The following is a 21095-nucleotide window of genomic DNA, read 5'->3' as shown; positions in this document are numbered from 1 at the left end:
GAGGAAGCACCCAAAATGGCGGACCTCGTTGCCATGGAGACCACAACAACAAAACATGCCGCCAAAATCACCGCCACAAGTCCAGGATCCGATTTGCTGCGCCCGCCTGCCTGCCCCTCCCATCCTGCATTAAATAGAGGGGGTGAGGACCGAGAGGCGCAGCCGAGGAGCGAAGGCCAGGAGAAGAGGCCTCCCGTACTCTTTGCAGCTCAGCTGCGAGCACGTATGATCCCCTTCCAGCTGGATGCCAGATCAGCTGCTCCTTTGTGTTTCGGAGCCGACGTGTGCCCCGTGTTACTGCCTGCCGCGTGTCCCGTGGTCGAGGAAGCACCCAAAATGGCGGACCTCGTTGCCATGGAGACCACAACAACAAAACATGCCGCCAAAATCACCGCCACAAGCCCAGGATCCGATTTGCTGCGCCCGCCTGCCTGCCCCTCCCATCCTGCATTAAATAGAGGGGGTGAGGACCGAGAGGCGCAGCCGAGGAGCGAAGGCCAGGAGAAAAGGCCTCCCGTACTCTTTGCAGCTCTTCGCTGCTCGTCGCCATCAGCCAGGAACGATCTGCTCTCACCGCCTAGAGGTAAGAGGATCCATGCATCCCCTCCCATCCAGCTCCTCATAACTCAACCTAGACATGATCGGCTACGCGCCCGCACCTTCTGTGCTCCACACAGATCTATTCCACAATCTACTAGCATGCGGAATACTCGTTTACCACTGAGACCCATTGCAACCTCCACATCATCCACAACAGGTACGCTCCTGCGCACCAGACCCCTTTGTACCTCCCCACAGATGAACTCCCTCCGTGGCCCCCACCCTTCATCCAGCACAGCCATCAGATCTGTATCGAGGGCAACAGACACAATAACTAGAGCTAAACTTCTCGCACCCCCTAAGGCCAAATCTGAGGTCTACAAAACCGCGACCTTAACGCCTATGACCCCTGAAAATGGGACCCCCACTATTACCAATTCTTCTACCTCACCAGTTGAATGTATTGATGTACCTGCCTTTGTTACCATGCCTATGGCCCCTGAAAATGGGACCCCCACTATTGCCAATTCTTCTACCTCACCAGTTGAATGTATTGATGTACCTGCCTTTGTTACCATGCCTATGACCCCTGAAAATGGGACCCCCACTATTGCCAATTCTTCTACCTCACCAGTTGAATGTATTGATGTACCTGCCTTTGTTACCATGCCTATGACCCCTGAAAATGGGACCCCCACTATTGCCAATTCTTCTACCTCACCAGTTGAATATATTGATGTACCTGCCTTTGTTACCATGCCTATGACCCCTGAAAATGGGACCCCCACTATTGCCAATTCTTCTACCTCACCAGTTGAATGTATTGATGTGCCTGCCACTGTTACCTTACATATGAGCCCGGACACTACTGACCCCCCACCAGTCTCCACCCCCCCTCACCCCCCATCTCAAATGTGCCCTGATCAACGCCCGATCCGTCAATGCCCATGCCTTAGACATCCATGACCTCATCACCTCAAACAACCTAGACATCCTCTTAGTCACCGAAACGTGGCTGCATGAAGCCTCGGGCCCTGCGCGCTCCCTTGCACTCCCACCTGGATACACTATCATCAGGCAAGACCGCCCCACCAAAGGCGGGGGAGTAGCAATCATAGCCAAAGACTCAATTAACATCAGAAAAAATGATAAAACCACGAACAACACCAGTGACTACCTCCAACTTAAACTCTCCACCTCCCACCACTGCACCATTACACTCCATCTGGTCTACAGGCCACCCGGCCCCATAGGAGACTTCCAATCCACTATCACCCACCTTCTGGCAGACAACCTAAAGAAATCTACCAAAGCGATCCTCCTCGGTGATGTCAACCTTGGTCTTAATGACCCCAAGGACCCTGCCTCCAAAGCACTCAACTCAGCCCTTGAAACTCTAGGCTTCTCCAACACTGTCACAGACCCCACCCACTCATTGGGCAGGACACTTGAATGGATTGCTCAGCACAACTGCCCTCTAACAATCACTGGCAACTCCCCCTCCCCATGGTCTGACCACCACATCATTACCTTCAACATCCCCACCTACGCCCCCCCACCCCAACCCCCCCATCCTCTACCACCCGCCCTCACCAGAAGCGCTCGCCTCCTTACGAAAGAAAGACTTCTACCATTCCTCCAGGGTCCTGCCTTCAGACCTCCCTTCTCCAATAACCCAGAAACCCTGGCGCAAAATTACAATAAGGCTATATCAGCAGCAATCAACTCCATTGCTCCTCTCGAAAGTCAAAACCAACAAGCCACTCCAACACCTGGTTCACCCCAGACCTACTTAAACTCCGGATGAACAAACGCGCTGCCCTTAAGCGCTGGCAATCCTCCCAAGATGACAAAGACAAACTTGACTTCAAAACCCGCTCAAAGGAATACAAAAAAGCCATCATCCTAGCAAAAGCCAAATCATTTGAAACTAGAATCTCCGAAGCCAACTCCAACACCAAAGAAATGTTCTCCATATTCAGGGAACTTGAAACCCCTACCCCTACACCCCAGAACTTCACTAAAGACAAAGCCTGGTGTGACGGCATCCAAACTGCCATGCGCAACAAACTAGACCTCCTTCAAGCCAAAATCTTGAACTCCAGACTCTCTCTTCCCACCCCCCCCACTCCCTCCCCCTCTCCAGAGGCCACCCCCACCTTCTCCTTCAAAACCATCCAAGAGAAAGACATCATCACCCTAATGAAAGGAATCAAACCCTCCAACTGCAAAGGAGACCCCTGCCCCGCCACCATTATCAAGGACTGTGCAGAGTCCCTCGCCCCATTTCTCACAGCTTTTGTAAACGCATCCTTCACCACAGGCATTGTACCCTCCTCCCTCAAGGAAGCTTGGGTCAGGCCCCTCATAAAAAAAACCACACTTGACCCCACCTCACCCAACAACTACAGACCCATCACCACCGTCCCCTTCCTTCTTAAAATTCTGGACAAAGCAGCCTACCTGCAAGTCCAACACTTCATCGAAGAGAACCAACTCCTAGGCCTGAGACAATCTGGTTTCTGCCCAAAACACGGAACCGAGACCGCCTTACTGGATTTAAAAAACCAGATGGATGATGCCAGAGACCTGGGCAAACCTGTCCTGCTCATCCTCCTCGATCTCTCTGCTGCGTTTGACCTCGTGGATCACGACGTCTTATGCCACCACCTAACCTCCACTGCAAACTTCTCAGCTCACGCTAGTGCCTGGATCACTTCTTTCCTACATGGAAGGACCATGCAGGTCTTCTCTGATCTAGCTACGGCATCCCCAACCATTATGCTGTGTGGTGTCCCTCAAGGCTCCTTCCTCTCTCCTACCCTCTACAACATATTCACTCGCCCTCTCTTCCTCATCCTTGACGCCATGGGGATCTCGTACACAAATTACGCGGACGACACGCAGATCCTCGTGACCCTGACAGGTGACTATGAGACTGATTCCAAGGCCCTTAACACCATCTATAACGCAATCCAAACTTGGATGGCCGCCAACAGCCTCTGTCTCAACTCTGACAAAACTGAACTCCTACTTGTAGGCTCCCCCGACACTCTTAAAAAACTTGACGCTCAGTTCTCCCACTTCACCATTGACTCTATCACCATTCCAGTATCTGAGTCAGTGAAAACCCTAGGCGTCTACCTGGGCTCCATTTTGTCCATGACTAGACAGGTGAATGCCATTGCTTCCTCAGCGGCCTACCAGGCCAAACTCCTCAATGCAGTTAGACCCTACCTCTCCAGCGACACCTGCACAAACATAGCTAGGGCTATCACTGGATCTCGGCTGGACTACTGTAATGTCCTCTTCCTAGGGACCTCCACAAAAAACCTTGAGAAACTGCAAGTTACTCAAAACAACGCCTTACGCGCAGCACAAGGCATCTCCAAAAGAGAACATATATCTACTGCAAGAAGAGCCTCCCACTGGCTACCTATAAAAGAGAGGATCATCTTCAAAACCTTGACCCTCACCCACAAATGTATCCACTCTGCAGCTCCAGCCTACCTTACACAAAGGATCCACCCGGCCATATCCGCAAGACCAACCAGGACCCCCTATACCAACCTACTCACGGTACCCATGATAAAAAAATCAAGAGCAGGGGGTTCTAGCTTCCCCTACCTTGCGACTCTACACTGGAATGCCCTCCCCACTGCCCTGCGAGCTGAACCTTCCCTGACCACCTTCCGCAAAACCTTGAAAACCACCCTGTTTGCTTGATTCCCTACCGTTTATCACCTACACTCGCCACATGTATACCTGACCTTTGTACGCCTCCATGCATAATATCTGTTACACCTAAATGTCAATGCCAAATGATGTAACCTATGCATAATGTAACTAAGCTTTCTGCAAGTAACAGCGCCAAAATGCCCCTAGGCTGCCTGCGCGCTATACAAATGTAAAAAATAAAATAAATATTTTAGCATCTCCTATGGTGGATAGCGGGTCTGAAATGTTAGTGTGGGCTGGTCAGGGATGACTTGTCGATTTGAGAGTTCTAAGATCAATGCAGTTTCCCAGAGGGGTTTCTTACTACTACTACTAAAGGCAAAACCCAGTCTGAAGGTTGCACTCTTTCTATGATACCATGTGCCTTTATTTTGTTGAGCTATTTCTTTACCTCCCTCCTTAGGGAAGGGGGAATATTTCGACCCTGGTGAATAAATGGAGGGGAGCCTGGCCGCAGTCTGATATGGGGAACAAAACTTTAGAACATCCTAATTTACTTTGTTTTCACAGTTTAATAAATAGTCTTTGGGGTTTAGTTTTAGTTTTAATCTTTTTTTGATGAAGCCAGCTGAGGGGGTTGGTGGGCGTGAGCCCTCTGGTTATCATATCTATCTCTCCTGTGCCTGTCTCCTGCTCCTGAACAGATTGGACCACCCTGACAAGCCTATATGAATACCTCCATATGCCACTGTGTTTATATCCAACCTATTCAAAGGGAGTCTGGCAAAGGTGAAGTCAAAACATTTTTGGGGTTGTAATGTATACCTAGCCCCGGAGTAAATCATCATTTCCACTGGTTTGGCTATACGTATTGTAAGTGATTTCAATCTGGCACACACCCAAGTCACGCCCAGCGTGTAGTGTACAAATGAAACCCTCATTTATTTTATCTATAAGTTCAATATTCTGAACGATATACCACTCATATCACACCCTTCTCCTGAGACCCCCCAGTCACATTGAACCAGGAATCGGGCTAGTTTGCAAAGGTGAATATTGATTTATGTATTTAAAATGTAATCACAATATATTTTAATAGGTTCACAACAATCACCAATGGGGTGACAGAACACTGAATAATATCTTTAACACACTAGGAATCAAATAATGAGCACAAAAGCAGTTGCAGCACAGAAAAGAATACATTTGTGTTGGTTTGGAACAGATGGTACTATGGTTGGGGGTTCCCCCTGCAACATCCCTCAGCCCCCCGATATGCAATTAATTAGATGTGAGGAGAGAGCAGGTATTCAGGAAGAGCACAAATCAAATAGAATATGACTCCCACCTTCCCCCTTCAAACACAACAGAAAAACGGACTTGACTTTTCAGCTGTCAGTATGGCTTTCAAATTGACTGAGCAGAACACCAAATGTGGTCAGAAATGCTTAAATTATTATAAATTCCTATGGGAGCCACTTTGAACAGTTGCACACAATCACAAACAATGATTTAGTCAAAAGAAACATTTGAAATCTAAAAGTCCAAGTGAGAAGCAGTTTAAAGCTAATTCACACGTGTAAAAACCTATCAGAATTTCAATTCGTGGCAAAATTTTCCTTGCGCGATTTTCACTTTAACGGGAGGATTTTGCAAGATAGGCGTGAGAATGGAAAACCAAAATTCAGATTTAGAAATGGCAGATAGGTTTTCTTATACTACTATATCAAGGACTACAGAAAAGAGAATGCCACACAGGAATCAGTCATTCACGGCCGCTCATAACAATTCATGTTTGATACTCTATTTTAGTTTGGTTTGGGAATTACTTTTCTTAATCCGAACAATAAGAAGTTACGGTTTAATAACACAGATGAGAAAACAGTCAGCGCAAAGATAGTTCCAGCAATACTATGGTTCTGAATTAAAGATGGGATGGGTTTGAGATTGGGATCATACAATGCAGATATATTATGGGTCACTGTTCTTCCTATTAATACTCACAGAATAAGTTAATGAATTTGACCGTCAGTTCTGGTCATGGATTGGGTCTGGTCTATCAAGGAAGGACAGCACATCAGGCACAGGACGATCAGCTAGGCCAGTCACCGGATTTGCCCAGGATCTGCCCTTCTTGTTTGTGAGTATCTCAAATCAGCTGGATAGTGAGTTCCTCAGGCAAGCCTTGTGGTAGCAAGCCAGAGATTTTCAGGATACTAGTTCAGAAGGCCTTCTCACACCACAGCGCTTCACTGGGCTGCAAGAATAAGTTGGAGAATTTAGGCCTTGCAGAAAGTCAATAGTTCTCTACTGCTGGCACGAGTCTTGGCATCTGGATCTGGAAGGATGTTAAAGCTGGATGTAGAATGCCGGATCAGAGTACTTCGACGGAATCAGGAAAGTGAGTGGATCAGTGAGCCCCATGTGTTGTCAGCTGTCTCTATCCTTTCAAATGACATCACAAAATGGGTGTATGGGCCGGCTTACCTAAGTTTGCCCCTGTGAGCTGGGATTGGATCAAAACCTCATCTCCGCCTTCCATCTGAGTGATTGGATCAAGGCCGGATGATGTCGCATTTTAAGGTTTGCTTTACAGTGCTTAGAAACCTCCCTTTAGCCACTGGTCTCAAAATCGGATTTCATCCTAAATACATATTTCTACATTGATCACCTCTACACAAATCACACACAAAGATTCCATATTTTATGCAGTAGCTGTTCCTCAAAATCCCGCTGCTGTAGGATCTTATTTCACCTTTCTACATAATTTTGTCCTTTTCACCATGAACGCAATTTCCAAACTTTCTGCAACTTTCCACAAACGTCTGTTTGCCATAGGGATGTGTGAGTAAATTTTCACAATTTTAGCATTAACACCGTTCACATAAAACCACATATATTGCCATTCCTGTCCAGAACATGTTACACAGTTCTACCGCCTCTTGAAACGTACAGCCAAAAATTAGACTAACAACAGTCATTTTTATATTTTTCATCACTTTGAATAACAAGTTATGAATCTCTCAAAAATTGTTCATTGTTCATGCTTAACAGCAAATGGTCCTGCCATTTTGTCTCTCCCTGCAGTCCAGGAGCAACCCCCTCCCTTGGGGAGTTCCTTCCAGCAGCAGTTTACGACCTTTTTCACATATCTGTTTCCTGGGCTAAAGGCTCTGATATTGTTCATTCTTTCTGTAGACAAAAGTCTGGGCTAACCCACAATTATCATCTCCCAGTGAGTTTCTGCTGAGAGGATTTCCCCTCCCCTTGGAAGAAACCTGTTTTTCCACTTCCAAAGGGTTGCAGCTCAGCCAGGCTAATTTATTCTTAATTAAAAATCCAGCAGAAACCAAACTTGTTGCATCAAATGACATAAATACATTACTGTCTTAGCTTTAAATGTGTGGGATCAAAAACACAACTAAGATCTGTATTCCTTTTAGCAATAATTCTTTTATGTTTGATAATCTGGCAGACTTTTAGTTTAGATACTTTGAAGTTTCATCAGGAGCTCATCTGACAACTGTCATTCACAAGTAGCCAAGGGTACTGCACCCAGATTTTGACAAGGGCTGTCAGTTTACAGACAATCCAGTTTTTCTGAAGAAATGTTTTACTCTTTACAATTTAGGACGTTATATATTCGCCATGCTTCATTAGATTACATGAATTTTAGCACCAAGCAAGATTTTAAATGTTGAGAAGTGTTGTGTATAGGCATTTTGGAGTTTTTAGCAACAAAGCAAATGTCCTTTATAGGCACCTTTTGGAGTTTCATTTGCAAAGCACTGCTTCGCTTTGTGCACTCTGTTTGCTGGTCATGGAGCCCACTGGCACATTTTCTGTAGTGTGTGCTCTATCCCACCACACATGCACCTTGGGTGGCAGGCTGTGCATCCATCTTTTTGTTGTGTTGCAGAACATTGTTTTTGTAGGTTTATTCTGCGCACATGGGTTTTGCCGCCATTGTTGCAGTTTCTTGTGCCATAACTATCAGAGTGATGCGGCATAGCACAGCGGAGTGGGTCAATACATCCCACAGTATGGCAGCCCACAGCCACCCAGTTCTTTTTCACCGTCACCAAAGGTGAAGATAGTCTCTTCAGAAACCTGACATATTTAGTCAACTTAATTTGTATCACTAGTGGATTTGCAACGTTACACCAACATTACACAAGTTCAACCCTCCGCTTGCATAACCTACAAGTTGGCTGTGGGGTGGGGCAGACAGGACTGTTTGCTAAGTACCCTATACTGTTGCACCTGTGCCAGAGATTTGGCTCTTTGGAGAGGTCATAATTCTTTGATTATTTTTTCGTGCTGGGGGTGAAACATGGAGGTCTCGGGGCTTTTGTCGATTTTCTTTGTGCGAGTAGACCCTTGCTTAACTATGTGTTTTGCACTAAGTGAGGGTTTGAACATGTTTGTCTGGTACAATTGCTGCAAGTGGTTCCAACCAAATTTTGTCCAATTCTCTTTGCATTTTGAAGTGTGTTCCACTTCCTTGGCGATTCAGCGTACTTCGAGGGAAGGATCACCTTTAGTCCACAATTTTCAAAAATGTTGATGCCTTTCATTCTACCATGAACTGATCACTTAGTCTATTCTCCTTTTGTGCACCAAATATGCAAGATGTGGCCGGAGATTCAGCAGTAGAAAGATCAGCTGGCCAGACAGCGAATAAGTGCAGCAAGCTTTTTATTTTCTGAATCAGAGGTCTAGATTAGCACACAACACTAAAAGACCAAACAGAGTTTTCCCCACAACTGTCACCACACAGGTTCCCCACTCATGCAGGGACGTTGCAGCATTCACCATAGTTGTCGACTATCTGCGGAAGCTGCATGCCACACTTCGGTTAACTCCTTTTGAATTTTCCTACATCTGGATCAGCTTTCTGCCTCGTATTTAATGTAGCTTCTTCCTGCAACACCGGAGTCCTCTTAGTGTTAAAGGATCCCAGTTATGCTATAGCAATTGCATCTATATGTTGATTGCATTCTCATTCAGTTGGTGGTCTCCAACTTTGGGGCTATTATTGGAGAGTTTTTGAACTTTGAAGTTAAATTGGAGCTTCTGACGTTCTTACCACATGGATGGAGCAAGACCTTTCCCTTGATAGGGCAGATGTACTCGCCCAATGCTCTGTTGTGCTTGTGCCTAGTGGCTTTTTTGTTTGCAGCTACTGGGATAATTGTCTCTCCTATTGGGGTCGGTCAGTCAGTCTCTCACATTGACTGACTCTAATGCAGGTGATTGCCTCTGTAATTTGCTACTATAGCTGGTGGGGCCCTTGCTGGCTCCATTGAAGATGGTGGTCTTTGTGTTAGTGATCTCTAAATCACTGGTGTCTCTACACAAACAGGTGGTCATATGGTTCTGCAGTATTTAACAGAGTACGTCAACATTTATTGGATAAAAAAAATCACCTTGTTGCTGAAAGATGGTGCTAGGTAGGGTTTTCTATCTAGCTGCAGTGGTCTGAGGAAAGTATGCACTAACACGGAGCAAATCCCACAGGTTACATAGACTAGCTTTTGACATTCTGATAACATAGGCTTATAGACAGATCACAGATTATTAATGTGTTGGCATATCGTTGACCACTTGCTTGGTACTTGTTCCGGGTCTGGATCAGATTGGCAGGTCTGCCTTAAACTGTGACCTCATTCTGTCTTACAGATCTGGGAACTGTGCAGAAGGTGATTGTGCTCCCAAAGGATGATTTGGAGACAGAAGAACTCATCCTGGAGGAAGTGGAGGTCTTCAAGGTCTGAGATGCTTTTCAGAATTTTCTTTGATCCCCAGCCATCTTTTCTTTATCTTTCCACTAGTTTAAACTCAGGTGAAAAGTTTGTTTATGCTTTTGATGAGAATGTGTTCTGCTTGAAGAGAGCAATTGGTGGTTTACTTATGGTATCAGATTTTTTTTTTTTGAGTCATTAAAATGGACATAGTTCCCAAGCAAGAGGCAGGTCATCACAGCTTCAGTATCGCCTCAAGAAACTCTATTGATAGTTTGTAAAAAGGAAAAATGTGAGCTGATAACCAGGTTTTTAGTCATAATATCTGTGCCCAGCTCAATAGAGTGAGGGATTCAGGAATTTGTACAACCCATTTTACCCACAGGGGTGGAATACCTTTCACACCACTATGGGTCCAACCTTCATTTTTATCCAGCAAGCATGAATATATCCTCCCATTGTAATTAAACCCGGACTTGTTAGAGGGCCCTGATCAGTTTCCATGTAATGCTAAATGTGCTCATTCCCTTCTTCCATTTTAGGTCCCGTCACCCATCAAGACTATGACTATCTCTTCAAAGAGAGTAAGTGTGTTTATGTACAGTAAATTGTGGCATGTGAAAGAAACCTTGTCCTAGCTTGAGTCCTTTATTTGTTACCATGTAGACGATTGACCTGCACGCTTTCTTCCACGTTGACTATAGCCCATTGTCCAGATGGGCCAAGTTGATTCTCATACCTACTCTGTTCACTGGGTCTAGGTTTGGAAATTGACTAGGGAATCCTGGTCAATGATGCATTTAATATGGAGTCGGACTCCTCACAAAAATGTACCAATACCATTTGCCATTAGCACACTCCTGGTTCACACTAGTCTGTACTCTCCTTACAGCAACAACTTTATGTGGCCTCTGCTGTTGGTGTCACCCACCTGGCACTCCATCGCTGCGATGTTTATGGGGAAGTATGCGCAGACTGCTGCCTCGCCAGAGACCCGTATTGTGCCTGGGATGGCAAGTCATGTTCACGTTACTCTGCATCCTCCAAAAGGTAAGTGGGCAAGTGCTGCAAGCTGGAAAGGGTGCGGAAACGTTAGGCAATGAATGAGTTCTGATGTTTTAAGATAAGTAATGATTTCTTACACTGAAAACAACTGCAGTGAGCAAAATGGTAAATGTTCTGTTGAGTATTATAGACCCACCATTAATAAAGGCAGTTGTATGCTTTACATAGACACTGCTAACTAGCAATGCAATTTTTCCAAATAGTTATACTACCAGGCCTGCATAATATATACACCCACTGTTAAAACTGCCCGATATAAACGTGATCTACCCAGAACTATTATATCAGCTGAGGGTGGGGTATATACACGACTAACACTGCTAATACTACCAACTACATGCAATACTCAGTCTTACACATTATACTGCAGGTAGCCAGCGTATAATCCTCCAGATGTTGTAGCCTACAATATCCATCATCCCCTGCCAGAGTAGTTGGTGGTGATCGTCCATGGAAGTTGTAGGCCAAAACTGAAGGGCGGCAGGGTGGCCTACCCCAGACATATACTGATGCTCCCTCCTTATCGTGAGCAGTAAACCACGAATTTTAACAGTTGACCTTGTGCAGCAAATACCCAACACAAATCCTCACAACTGTGCGTAATACATGTACAGTGATATTGTTAGTCATGAGCAGTGTAGACCCAATACTACCTTTACAGGATTGAGTAGTGCATTGCCACTTCTAGCCCTGAGCATAATATGCACAAATAATGAGCTCTCAGCAGTGCATCTCGAATGCCAGCAGTGTATACTGTGATAAATCACAGGAATTCATCCCTTCTTCCCAAGTGGGAGCTCACCCCCCTCCTGTGAGGCTAGGGAGGTGAGCCTGCTCCGCAATACCCTCCTCAGAGATAAAGGCAAGTGGGACCTCACCGGGAGAGACTACCCCTTTGGGGATAAGGACTCCCGTTCCCAGGAGGAACTCCCTAGAGGACCTTCCAAGATAACATCTTTTTACCCTTTTGAGGACGATGTCTGTGGAGAGAAAACCAATATGTGTTCTTGCTAACACGAAATAGAAATCCTCCTTTTAAGCTCTTTCCATTGGGACGTAGAAGAGGACGTATGATGAAGAGAACCTACAGGAGAAAGAGAAAAGGTACTAAAGACGTATATAGGGGAAGCCCCCTGGGTAGTGAAGGAAGAGCCCCTGAGTTTCAAAAGTGCCAATACACTGACTTCGGAGAGAAGCAGAGGCGAGGCGCCCAGCGTCCTGCAGTCATGAGAGAAAGGGTTTTGACCGGCATGCTGCAGTCTGTAGCAAGGAAGCCGGAGGAAGTGAAGCTGAATGCGTGGCGTCCCAAAGAAAGAGTAAGAAATGGAGCTTCACAACAGGAGTGCACTGAGTTAAGATGGTCATGACTTCCCACATCCGCTGAATTTCGAGGGTTTTGTTGTGTTAAATCTGCGCAACTTAACTGCACCTTAACTAAGGTTTCTTCCAGTGAATTTCAAGGGTTTTGTATACCATAGCTCTTTTTACGTGCCACTAGCCATGGCCACTGTACATGATGTTCCCCCAATATGTTTATTTTGGACCCACTAGGGCACCACAGCCACTATACATGTCTTCCGGGCGCACTAGCCAGGGCCTTTGGCCTTGGCCAGTGAACACGGCCTTTGGCATGCCCACTGTATATTTTAAAGCACTTCCTTTCTTTCTTAGTCAATAGCCATGGTCTTCGCCCATGACCATTGGCCGTGACCCCTTTACATGTTACCCCAATAGCTTTCTTCCAGTCCCCCTAGTCATGGCCTTTGGCCATGGCCACTGTACATGTTGCTCCAATAGGTTTCCGAAACGGGCCCACTAACCATGGCCTTCTGCCGTGGCCACACCAATAGGTTACTTTTGGACACACTAGCCATGGCCACGGCCTTTGACCGTATCCACTTTCCATATTACACCATTCGGTTCCTTAAAGTAACCCAGTACCCATATCCTTCGGCCACACCCATTACCCCCACCTCAATGTACCACTGAAACTCCTCTGTTTTTGTATTCTAATTCTTTTAACTTTTTTATTTATTTTTTTACTTTTTTCACATAACCGAAGTTATGTTTGCAATGTACTACAAATAATCAGTTATATGTAAACGTCTGCAAATAACCGCATTTTTTTCATGTGATGCACGAAAATAACCCCGGTTATGCAACAACGTTCGAGCTATGAACGTGGTTCCCAGCTATTCACGACTCCCCAAATTCTCATGGTGTCCTCTTCCCCCGTCCGCCACCTCTAGTCTGATGACACGGTGCACTCCCGTCGATATCCCCCATAATGCAATGGCCCCCATAATGGCAGTTTATAGGTCAATCGGTATCCCTCCTCTTATAGTATATCTCATGGGCTTTGCAACGGGAACGTGCTGAGTTAAGCTGGGCATTACTTCCCACATCCACTGAATTTCAAGGGTTTTGTTGCATTCAATCTGGTCAACTTAACTGTACTTTAATAGTGTGACTGCTGCACTATAAAATATATATATATGCACACACACCCACTCTGTATTAATGCAGCAGGATCTATGGAGTATATGCACAATGCTATAACTGGCCACTAGAGAAAATCTTCCAAGAGCTGACATGAATGTGAATATTTGGTCTCCCTATTCTTCACTTTACCTTTTCCTCTTCCTTATCGCACCCAATTTCATTTCTCGCCTGCTCTGCTTGGTCTCTTATTCCCTTATGCTCCATCCTTTTGCCTCTTTCACAGACGGAGCAGGAGGCAGGATGTTCGCCATGGAAACCCAATGAGGCAGTGCAGGGGCTACAACTCCAATGGTGAGTGGTCTTTTCAGCGCCAATTAAGCTGTCTTCTGCAACAGATAGGAAAGGCCATTTCGTCTTTCGTTTCTTAAATAAGAAAAGCGACCTTGCAAATGCACAAAGGAAAACTCCTATTTATTCTGCATGAAAAGTGGCCTCTTTAGCAGTGGCCTGAACGACGAAGCTGAGATTAGGAATAGTCCTTGTGCAGGCCATGGGGGATTCCTCCCACTGTTTAACAATCTGTGCAATCTGTACTCGTCGGAGTGAAGGTATAGTTTACACCTCATACCCATCGGGAGTATTGTTGTAGATTGTTGCTTTCTCTGTGTGAATAGTTGAATCAAATGCTTATTGAGGTCTACCATCACACTTTGTAAAACATGTGGGATTGCTAATGAGTAGAGCTATCTCAAATAGTATGGCTCTTTTGGTATAAATTACCTTTAGAGGTTAGTGGGGGAATCCGTATGCAGGATTACCGACTCATTGACATCCATTATGAGTGATCACTTTTTGGCGATGGCAGATTCTCTGCATGCTCATTTTTTTCCAAGAAGTGCCTTGAACTCATTTAGTTTGCATATGTGTGCTATATAGGAATTGTATTTCTTTCATTCTTGGGAATGGCAGTTCAGTCGGTTCAAGCTCCACGAGGGAAATGGCACCAATAGATCATGCAAATGGCCACAAAGTAACATATAAAACCCACTGGCATAACATGTTATGTGTATGTCCATTCACTGTTTGACCATTCTGAAGAGATCTACTCTTAGGATGGGTCTGTCTGCATATGTATTCATCTCTTAACCGCCCATCACTGCATTGCAGCAAAAACATAGATCCATAAACCCATAATTCAGTATCACCTTACAAGAAATACATGTTCCTTGTCTATTAGGTTCTCTTGCCTGGTTTCAAAGATGCACCCATACCTAGTGACCTCTGTTAGCCTCACAATGCTCTGAGTGTGTTCATCATGGCGCCCTAAAATAATGTCTTGATCTTTTTCCACACTCTCTCCGGTGTACAGTCAATAAGAACACCGTGGAGGCCAAGCAATATGGAGTGGAAGGCAGCACTGCATTCTTGGAGTGCCAGCCACGCTCCCCACAAGCCGTCATCAAGTGGATCCTACAGAAAGACAACAGTGACCGCAAAAAGGAGGTGAGTGCTTGCAGTGACAGGTCCTACTTCTGCCTACAGTTATCTCATTTGTAAAGGATGCAGGCTGCCCCACATCCATATCTGAAAGGAGGTTGCCAGAGCTGAAATTAGACTGTGCACGTATGTTTCTCTGCATGAGGACAGTTTTCCAAATTCCTCATTGTAGCATGTTGAGCTAAGTGTTTGCACACCGCATGCCTGCGAGAACATGGATGCACCTTTATCCTGAGTTAGAGCATGATCGGAGACGCCGTATTATAAGTAGCAGAACACTGGTCCCTTTCAACTTTGTGTATGTCAGTTTCGAGCCCTGTACAAGTCCTTCATTGTGAGAATGTTTTCTGTGTTGGAACCACCAACAGATTTTGTAATGGACCAACATCACAGCATGGCTGAGGGTTTGCATATGTTAAAACTTTCCATCCACCCCAGTGCCAAGTTTGGTTGTTTACACATTTTTCTGATTGCCATGGATAGTGTCTCTGCATTGTTCCTTTTTGTTAAAGGTTTTTCTTGCACCCCCACTGTAAAGTATTCAGATTATACCAGCGGCGGCTGGTGAATATTTTTTTAACTGGAGGTGCATAAATATTCGTCTGATATATACCAGAGCGATCGAGCGTAGAGATGGAGCCCACACCACTCAAGAGTGATTTTGGGGGGGGGGGGGGTTCTCCCCCGAGAAATCTTTTTAATAATGGGTAAAAATGGTGCGTTATATAGCACACTTTTTTGAAAAAAAATTGGGTAAAAAGCCAAACAGTTTGCAATTAGGTTTTGTAGGGTAACTCATGGAAGACATCCAATAGATGCAAGTCACCAACAGTGCACAGGAGGATTTCTCCAACACATTTTCATGATGCTTTTTCCCACAATATGTGCCAGTATAACACATGTTCACACTGGCTGTGCCCATACATTTCCATGCTGACTGCAACATTATACCCTACTATTCCCATATAAGAACATACTCACCTTTGCTTTGCATAATGCCAGAAATTATAATATAAAACAACATGTCTGTGTTTGTTCTACCAATATATATATGGTAGTATCCGCACATAAGAACATACTCCAGTTGGCTTTACATACATTTTTAATGCATGTAAAAGTATGAAAGCATGTCCAAACTGGCTGTACTAAAATGCCAGTCGAGCTACATAACCCTTATCATGCTTGCTTTACCACAGATGTTCAATACAAAATGTCATACCACAATAAGAAATGACTAGACTGACCGCATTGGAATGCCAGTCTAGCTACATAACACTTATGTTTGCTTTACCAAAGATGCCCAGTACAAAATGGCTAGACTGGCTGCATTAAAATGCAAGTCTAGCTACATAGTAACACTTATCATGCTTGGTTTATCAACCATGCGCAATAAAAAAAATGCCATGCCTGCTCCATGGTGTGAGAGCACCTTGCAGTCAGACATAATCCCAATAATGATGAATGTTGTGTGATTGCAAGGCGCTGGAGGGCACTGGGGTAGGGTATTTTTACTGCCCATCTATCATAAATGCCCAGTAAAAAAAGTGATACGCCTGTCCCCTGGGTCCCGAGCTCCTCAATCATGCAAACAATCAATGTGGTTGTGTGTATGCCATGCACTGGGGGACCAGGGGTTGGGGGAGTTTTTTTTTTTTTACTGAACATCTATCATAGATGGGCAGTAAAAAAAATACCATGCCCATCCCCTGGGCTTCAGCGCACCAAACACACAGCCACACTCAAAGTGATTGAGGGCAGGTATGATACATTGTACTATACATCTATCATAGAGGTCCATAAAAAAAAAATACCATACCTGTCCCCTGGGCTCAACAGCACCTCGGAGAGCTGATTTTGGCTGGTACGGAGAAGGGTTGTGCAAAAAGTAATTTTAAAAATGCCTTTGTTCTACAAACCTCCCACCCCCACTTGCCCAAATCATATCGCTCTCTCGCTCTGTCTCTCTCGCTCTGTCTCTCTCTCGCTCTGTCTCTCTCTCGCTCTGTCTCTCTCTCGCTCTGTCTCTCTCTCGCTCTGTCTCTCTCTCACACCACTCGCTGTCTCATTCACAGTCAAGAGCACCCATCATGCGCTTGCTCATAACACAAGCATGCATGCATCCATACACCTATTTCAGTAATAAACCTACAATCCCACACATTTACACAACATACACACAGAAAGCACTCTCTCATTCACACCAGCATCCATCATACATTCACCGAACGCAAGCATGCATGCATCATACACATTATTTAAATTGAAAAAAATTAACATAATGAAATATACCTTCTGCCGTAGGTCAGCGGGCTCCAGTACAGCCCCCTGCAAACATGAACAGGAATCGGGAAACTTCTTGGTTCCTGCAGATGCGTGCAAAGGGCCTGAGCATTGGTCCGGAGACACCCCACTCCAGCCTGCTCTGTCTATGTGCGAGGAGACGCCCCTTGCATATTCAGACGTGCAGTTCCCCAGCTAGCATTTCCAATGATCCATTCGAGGCTGGGGAAGCAAACACGCCCGACCTTGCATGGCTCATTGAGCTTGCGCGGCTGGGGAAATGTAACTGTGAAAGGGAAACGGTTTCCCTTTCACAGTTGAGAACACTCCCTCAACTGAAAATAACAGCTGAGGGAGTGCTTGTATTTTACTGGGCTGGCTCCTCCATAATGGGGTGAGAGGAGGCCAAGACCCGGTGGGTCGACGTCTTCTCGTTCATTATCTATGAGCCGCCACTGGATTATACTTGACAATGGATGGATTTGTTACTTCTCTTTGTGGTGAGGCCCTTCTACTCTTGCACGCCTGTATAGATGTGCTGGAAACTCAAGTTAACACAAAAGCAAGAGAGCACCGGTACTCTCGAAGCCGCAGAGTCATTAACATGTATGAAAGACAAGGCCTCTGTTTGTTTTTTTATTGTTGTGTATTTTACAGTTAATATACAAATCAACTTTGTAATACATTTCCATGCTACAATGTTATTTACATCTATATAAAATGAAAATAAAATACAATTTCAATCGTTTTGTTAATTGCAATTAATAAATAGTGGATGATCCTTCGTATTGCCTCAATGGTTTTCCCGAATTTCATCAAGTGGTAAATATGTTTCATCATCTCCAGTTATGAGCACTTCCCAAATGTTATAATTATGATTCGCATTTACCCCATGCCATGAAGTACCCTCTCCTGGCAATGGTCCGAGCAGGGGGTATTGTAGAAAAATATACATAAGCCGACCTGACCAATAAAGAGAAACGCTTTTGAGCTGTACCAAAATTCCGACTGTAGTCGCAGTCAGAATTTTGTTCTGGGGCAAAACCGATTCTCTCTATTAAAATGCAAAAAAAAACACAGGAATCCCGTTGCACTGAATAAGGGGAGCTGGGGTGTACCCTGCTCCCCTTATTCAGTGTAATGAGAGTCAGTGGTTGCAGGGGATGATAAAGTAAAAAATGAAAACCTGCTGCGCCAGTTCCAAGCCACGTTAGTGGAATGGAACTGACACACATAGAAGTGTGCCACCGGAAAGGTAAGTAAGGGGGGATGGGGAGGCGGGTTGGCAATTCATGCAAAAGTGATCAATGTGATCACTGTGCCGCGCATTAATGGAAGTCGGCATTTTATTGGTCGGCATTGTGGGCAGTGCAGTGTTCGCAAAGATACAAGCAGAGCAGCTTAACAATAGATGTTTTTCAGTCTCAACTTGATTATCATCACATAGTCTGCACAATCTTTCTTCCATTGGAGTTCCTAAGTAAGCTCTAAACTGCTCGAAAGTCTGTACCCCATTGAATCTGACTCTTAGATATGTCCAGACGAGATGACTGCCCAAGAAGTGATCTATGTGCAATGGTACACCTTCTCACCCAAGTAAGTAATTTAGATATAATGTAGCGGAGGATTTACTTGCCACGTCCACAGGCATTTGCTTTCTGCTGTGTTCTCAAAGTATCTCCCGCATTCTGTTCTTAGACTCTCCATTGATGTACTGAAACTTTCCTATATAAGATCTATTTGACAGGAGCCCAGCACATCATTAGCCATTGCAATGAGCTTGGAGTCGCATTCATTATTTTCCAATACATACGTTCGCAACAATACTGCATTTTGGCAGTAATGCACATTATATTGAATCGCAAGTAGATGAACTTTGCTGCAGTAGTCCTGCACAACCGCAGGAGCCTCTTCAGTGTGCACCTTTCGAGCAATTCCAGATTGGAGATCTTTTTTAGCCTTAGAGTTCAACCCAAAATGTTATCATCTGCAAGATCTTAGTTTGATACAACTTCACAATGGCTCCAACCGAGTAGCCCCCTGCATTATATATCAGGCACTTGATAGCACCTGTCAACTGTGCGGTCCTAAACTGAACATGTTGCAGGCGTAGGTTTCTGTCCAATTATGGGTCAAAAATCACTCCCACATATATTTATAGGAGCTCACCACCTCAATGGAGTCTCCATTAAGTGGCCAGCTGCAATTTCTAGTTCCCATGTTATTTCTGGTCTTGGGATGGAACACCATGATTTTGGTCTTGCTGGTATTGATTTTCAGGGAGTTATTCACTGCGTATAGATGATTCAAAAGCCGTTGGATGTTAAATCCAGCAAGGCCAAATTGTCGGCATATGAGACAGACTGTATGCCGACCCATACCATTTTAGGAGGGATTGAGACAGAGTTCTTAATACCATCACCCAAGTGTGCCAAGTAGAAGTTGAAAAGTGTAGGTGCAAGGATACATCCCTGGTTTAAACCTGAGAACCTGTCTATTCATTGTGTCATGGCCCCCAGATGGTTAATCCACACTCTTACTTTAGTGTGGTCATGCAGTGCAATGATCATTTTGTGCAAGCCCCCTGGGATGTTCCAAATGTACAGCTTTGACCATAGCCTGCTCCTGTCCACGGTATCAAAGGCAGCAATATAGTCCACGAGGCTACATGTACAGGTAATTGCCTTATGAGCCAAGATTGTTCTATGGTAGTAATTAAAGACAGTCCGTTGTCTGCAGTGCTCGATCCCAGTCTCAACCCAGTCTGGTTAAAGGGTATGATGTTATTTTGTGTGATCCAAACATTTAGAACTTTTAATATCACTGTAGCAAATATTTTTGCAGGGGTATCGAGCATAGCCAGTAGTTGGTAATTAAATGGATCTTGTCTCAAACCTTTTTTGTGAATTGCGACTATAGTACTAGCCTTCCGTGTAGAGGGGAATTGTTGGGTAATCCCTATCAGAGGAAAGAGCTGATGGAGACAACCTGCCCATACTTGCGGGTCGTTCTGATTGCAAGTGCCTTCAGGGCCAGGTGCTCTAGAGGATTTGCACGTTCCAACAATCTTGGCTAGATCGGCCTGCTCTATACTATAGTCCCATCACACTTCGACAGTTTTGGTACTTGGTGCCATTGTGGAGAAGATAACACCCACGGTTGCCTCTGTGCCTAACCCAGTCAACTTCAGGTACATCACATACAACTGGGCTATAGTCCTTAGTAACGTTAATTATCAGGATACAGACCCCACTAACCCAACCCTCAATCTTCTGCATACTTAAACCACACAAATTATTATTATTTATTATTAAAGCCACACGACCCTCTCTCTCCCAGCAATCCGCACACACTTTACCACACCGCATCAACAACACATAAACATCACCTACAGCACTCGAGGTCTCGCCCGATCCGAGACCAGCACCAAAGCCCAGCACTCGGTGTATACCGAGCTGAAGCTGCCAACAACACATCACTTCTCCCACTCTCCTGCTCCCCTCCTCCCAACTAACACTACCCATGCTTCCTGTTTACAGATCCGCCAGAGAGCCTGGGGACCAATTCTGTTGGTGATGGTGCGCTATATAAGTACCTTTTAACATAACATCATCCAAAAGGTTTTGGTGTCATTTGTAATGTTACTGTAGACTAATCTATGCCATTTTTCACACTCCTTTTGATATCTGTGCTTCTTCAGCCAAGTTCTGTATTGCGCACAGCATTTTCTTAGAAGTAGGGAATGTATCTTTGGTTCAGGTTGTTCACGTGCAATCACTCTCAGTTCAGATCTTAGTTCTATTTTTTATTCCTCAAAGCGAGGTCAAATTCATGTCTGTGCACTACCCT

The 21095-nt window shown here is 44.9% G+C and overlaps 1 protein-coding gene across 2 annotated transcripts in view; it reads left to right on the top strand.

Annotated features, from left to right (window-relative positions):
- The window catches only part of SEMA3F (semaphorin 3F), a 365356-nt gene that overhangs the window by 325779 nt on the left and 18482 nt on the right, over positions 1–21095 (top strand). For both annotated transcript variants that reach the window (XM_069644139.1, XM_069644138.1), the window contains 5 exons: positions 9901–9989; positions 10505–10546; positions 10855–11012; positions 13753–13820; positions 14839–14972. In XM_069644139.1, the coding sequence (XP_069500240.1) occupies positions 9901–9989; positions 10505–10546; positions 10855–11012; positions 13753–13820; positions 14839–14972 (491 nt within the window). The remainder of the gene's footprint in view (positions 1–9900; positions 9990–10504; positions 10547–10854; positions 11013–13752; positions 13821–14838; positions 14973–21095) is intronic.

The sequence above is a fragment of the Ambystoma mexicanum genome, chromosome 2p, assembly GCF_040938575.1.
Source record: "Ambystoma mexicanum isolate Mex_15411 chromosome 2p, UKY_AmexF1_1, whole genome shotgun sequence".
NCBI lineage: Eukaryota > Metazoa > Chordata > Amphibia > Caudata > Ambystomatidae > Ambystoma > Ambystoma mexicanum.
Note: the sequence above shows the minus strand (reverse complement) of the source record. Positions and strands in the feature narration are given on the sequence as shown.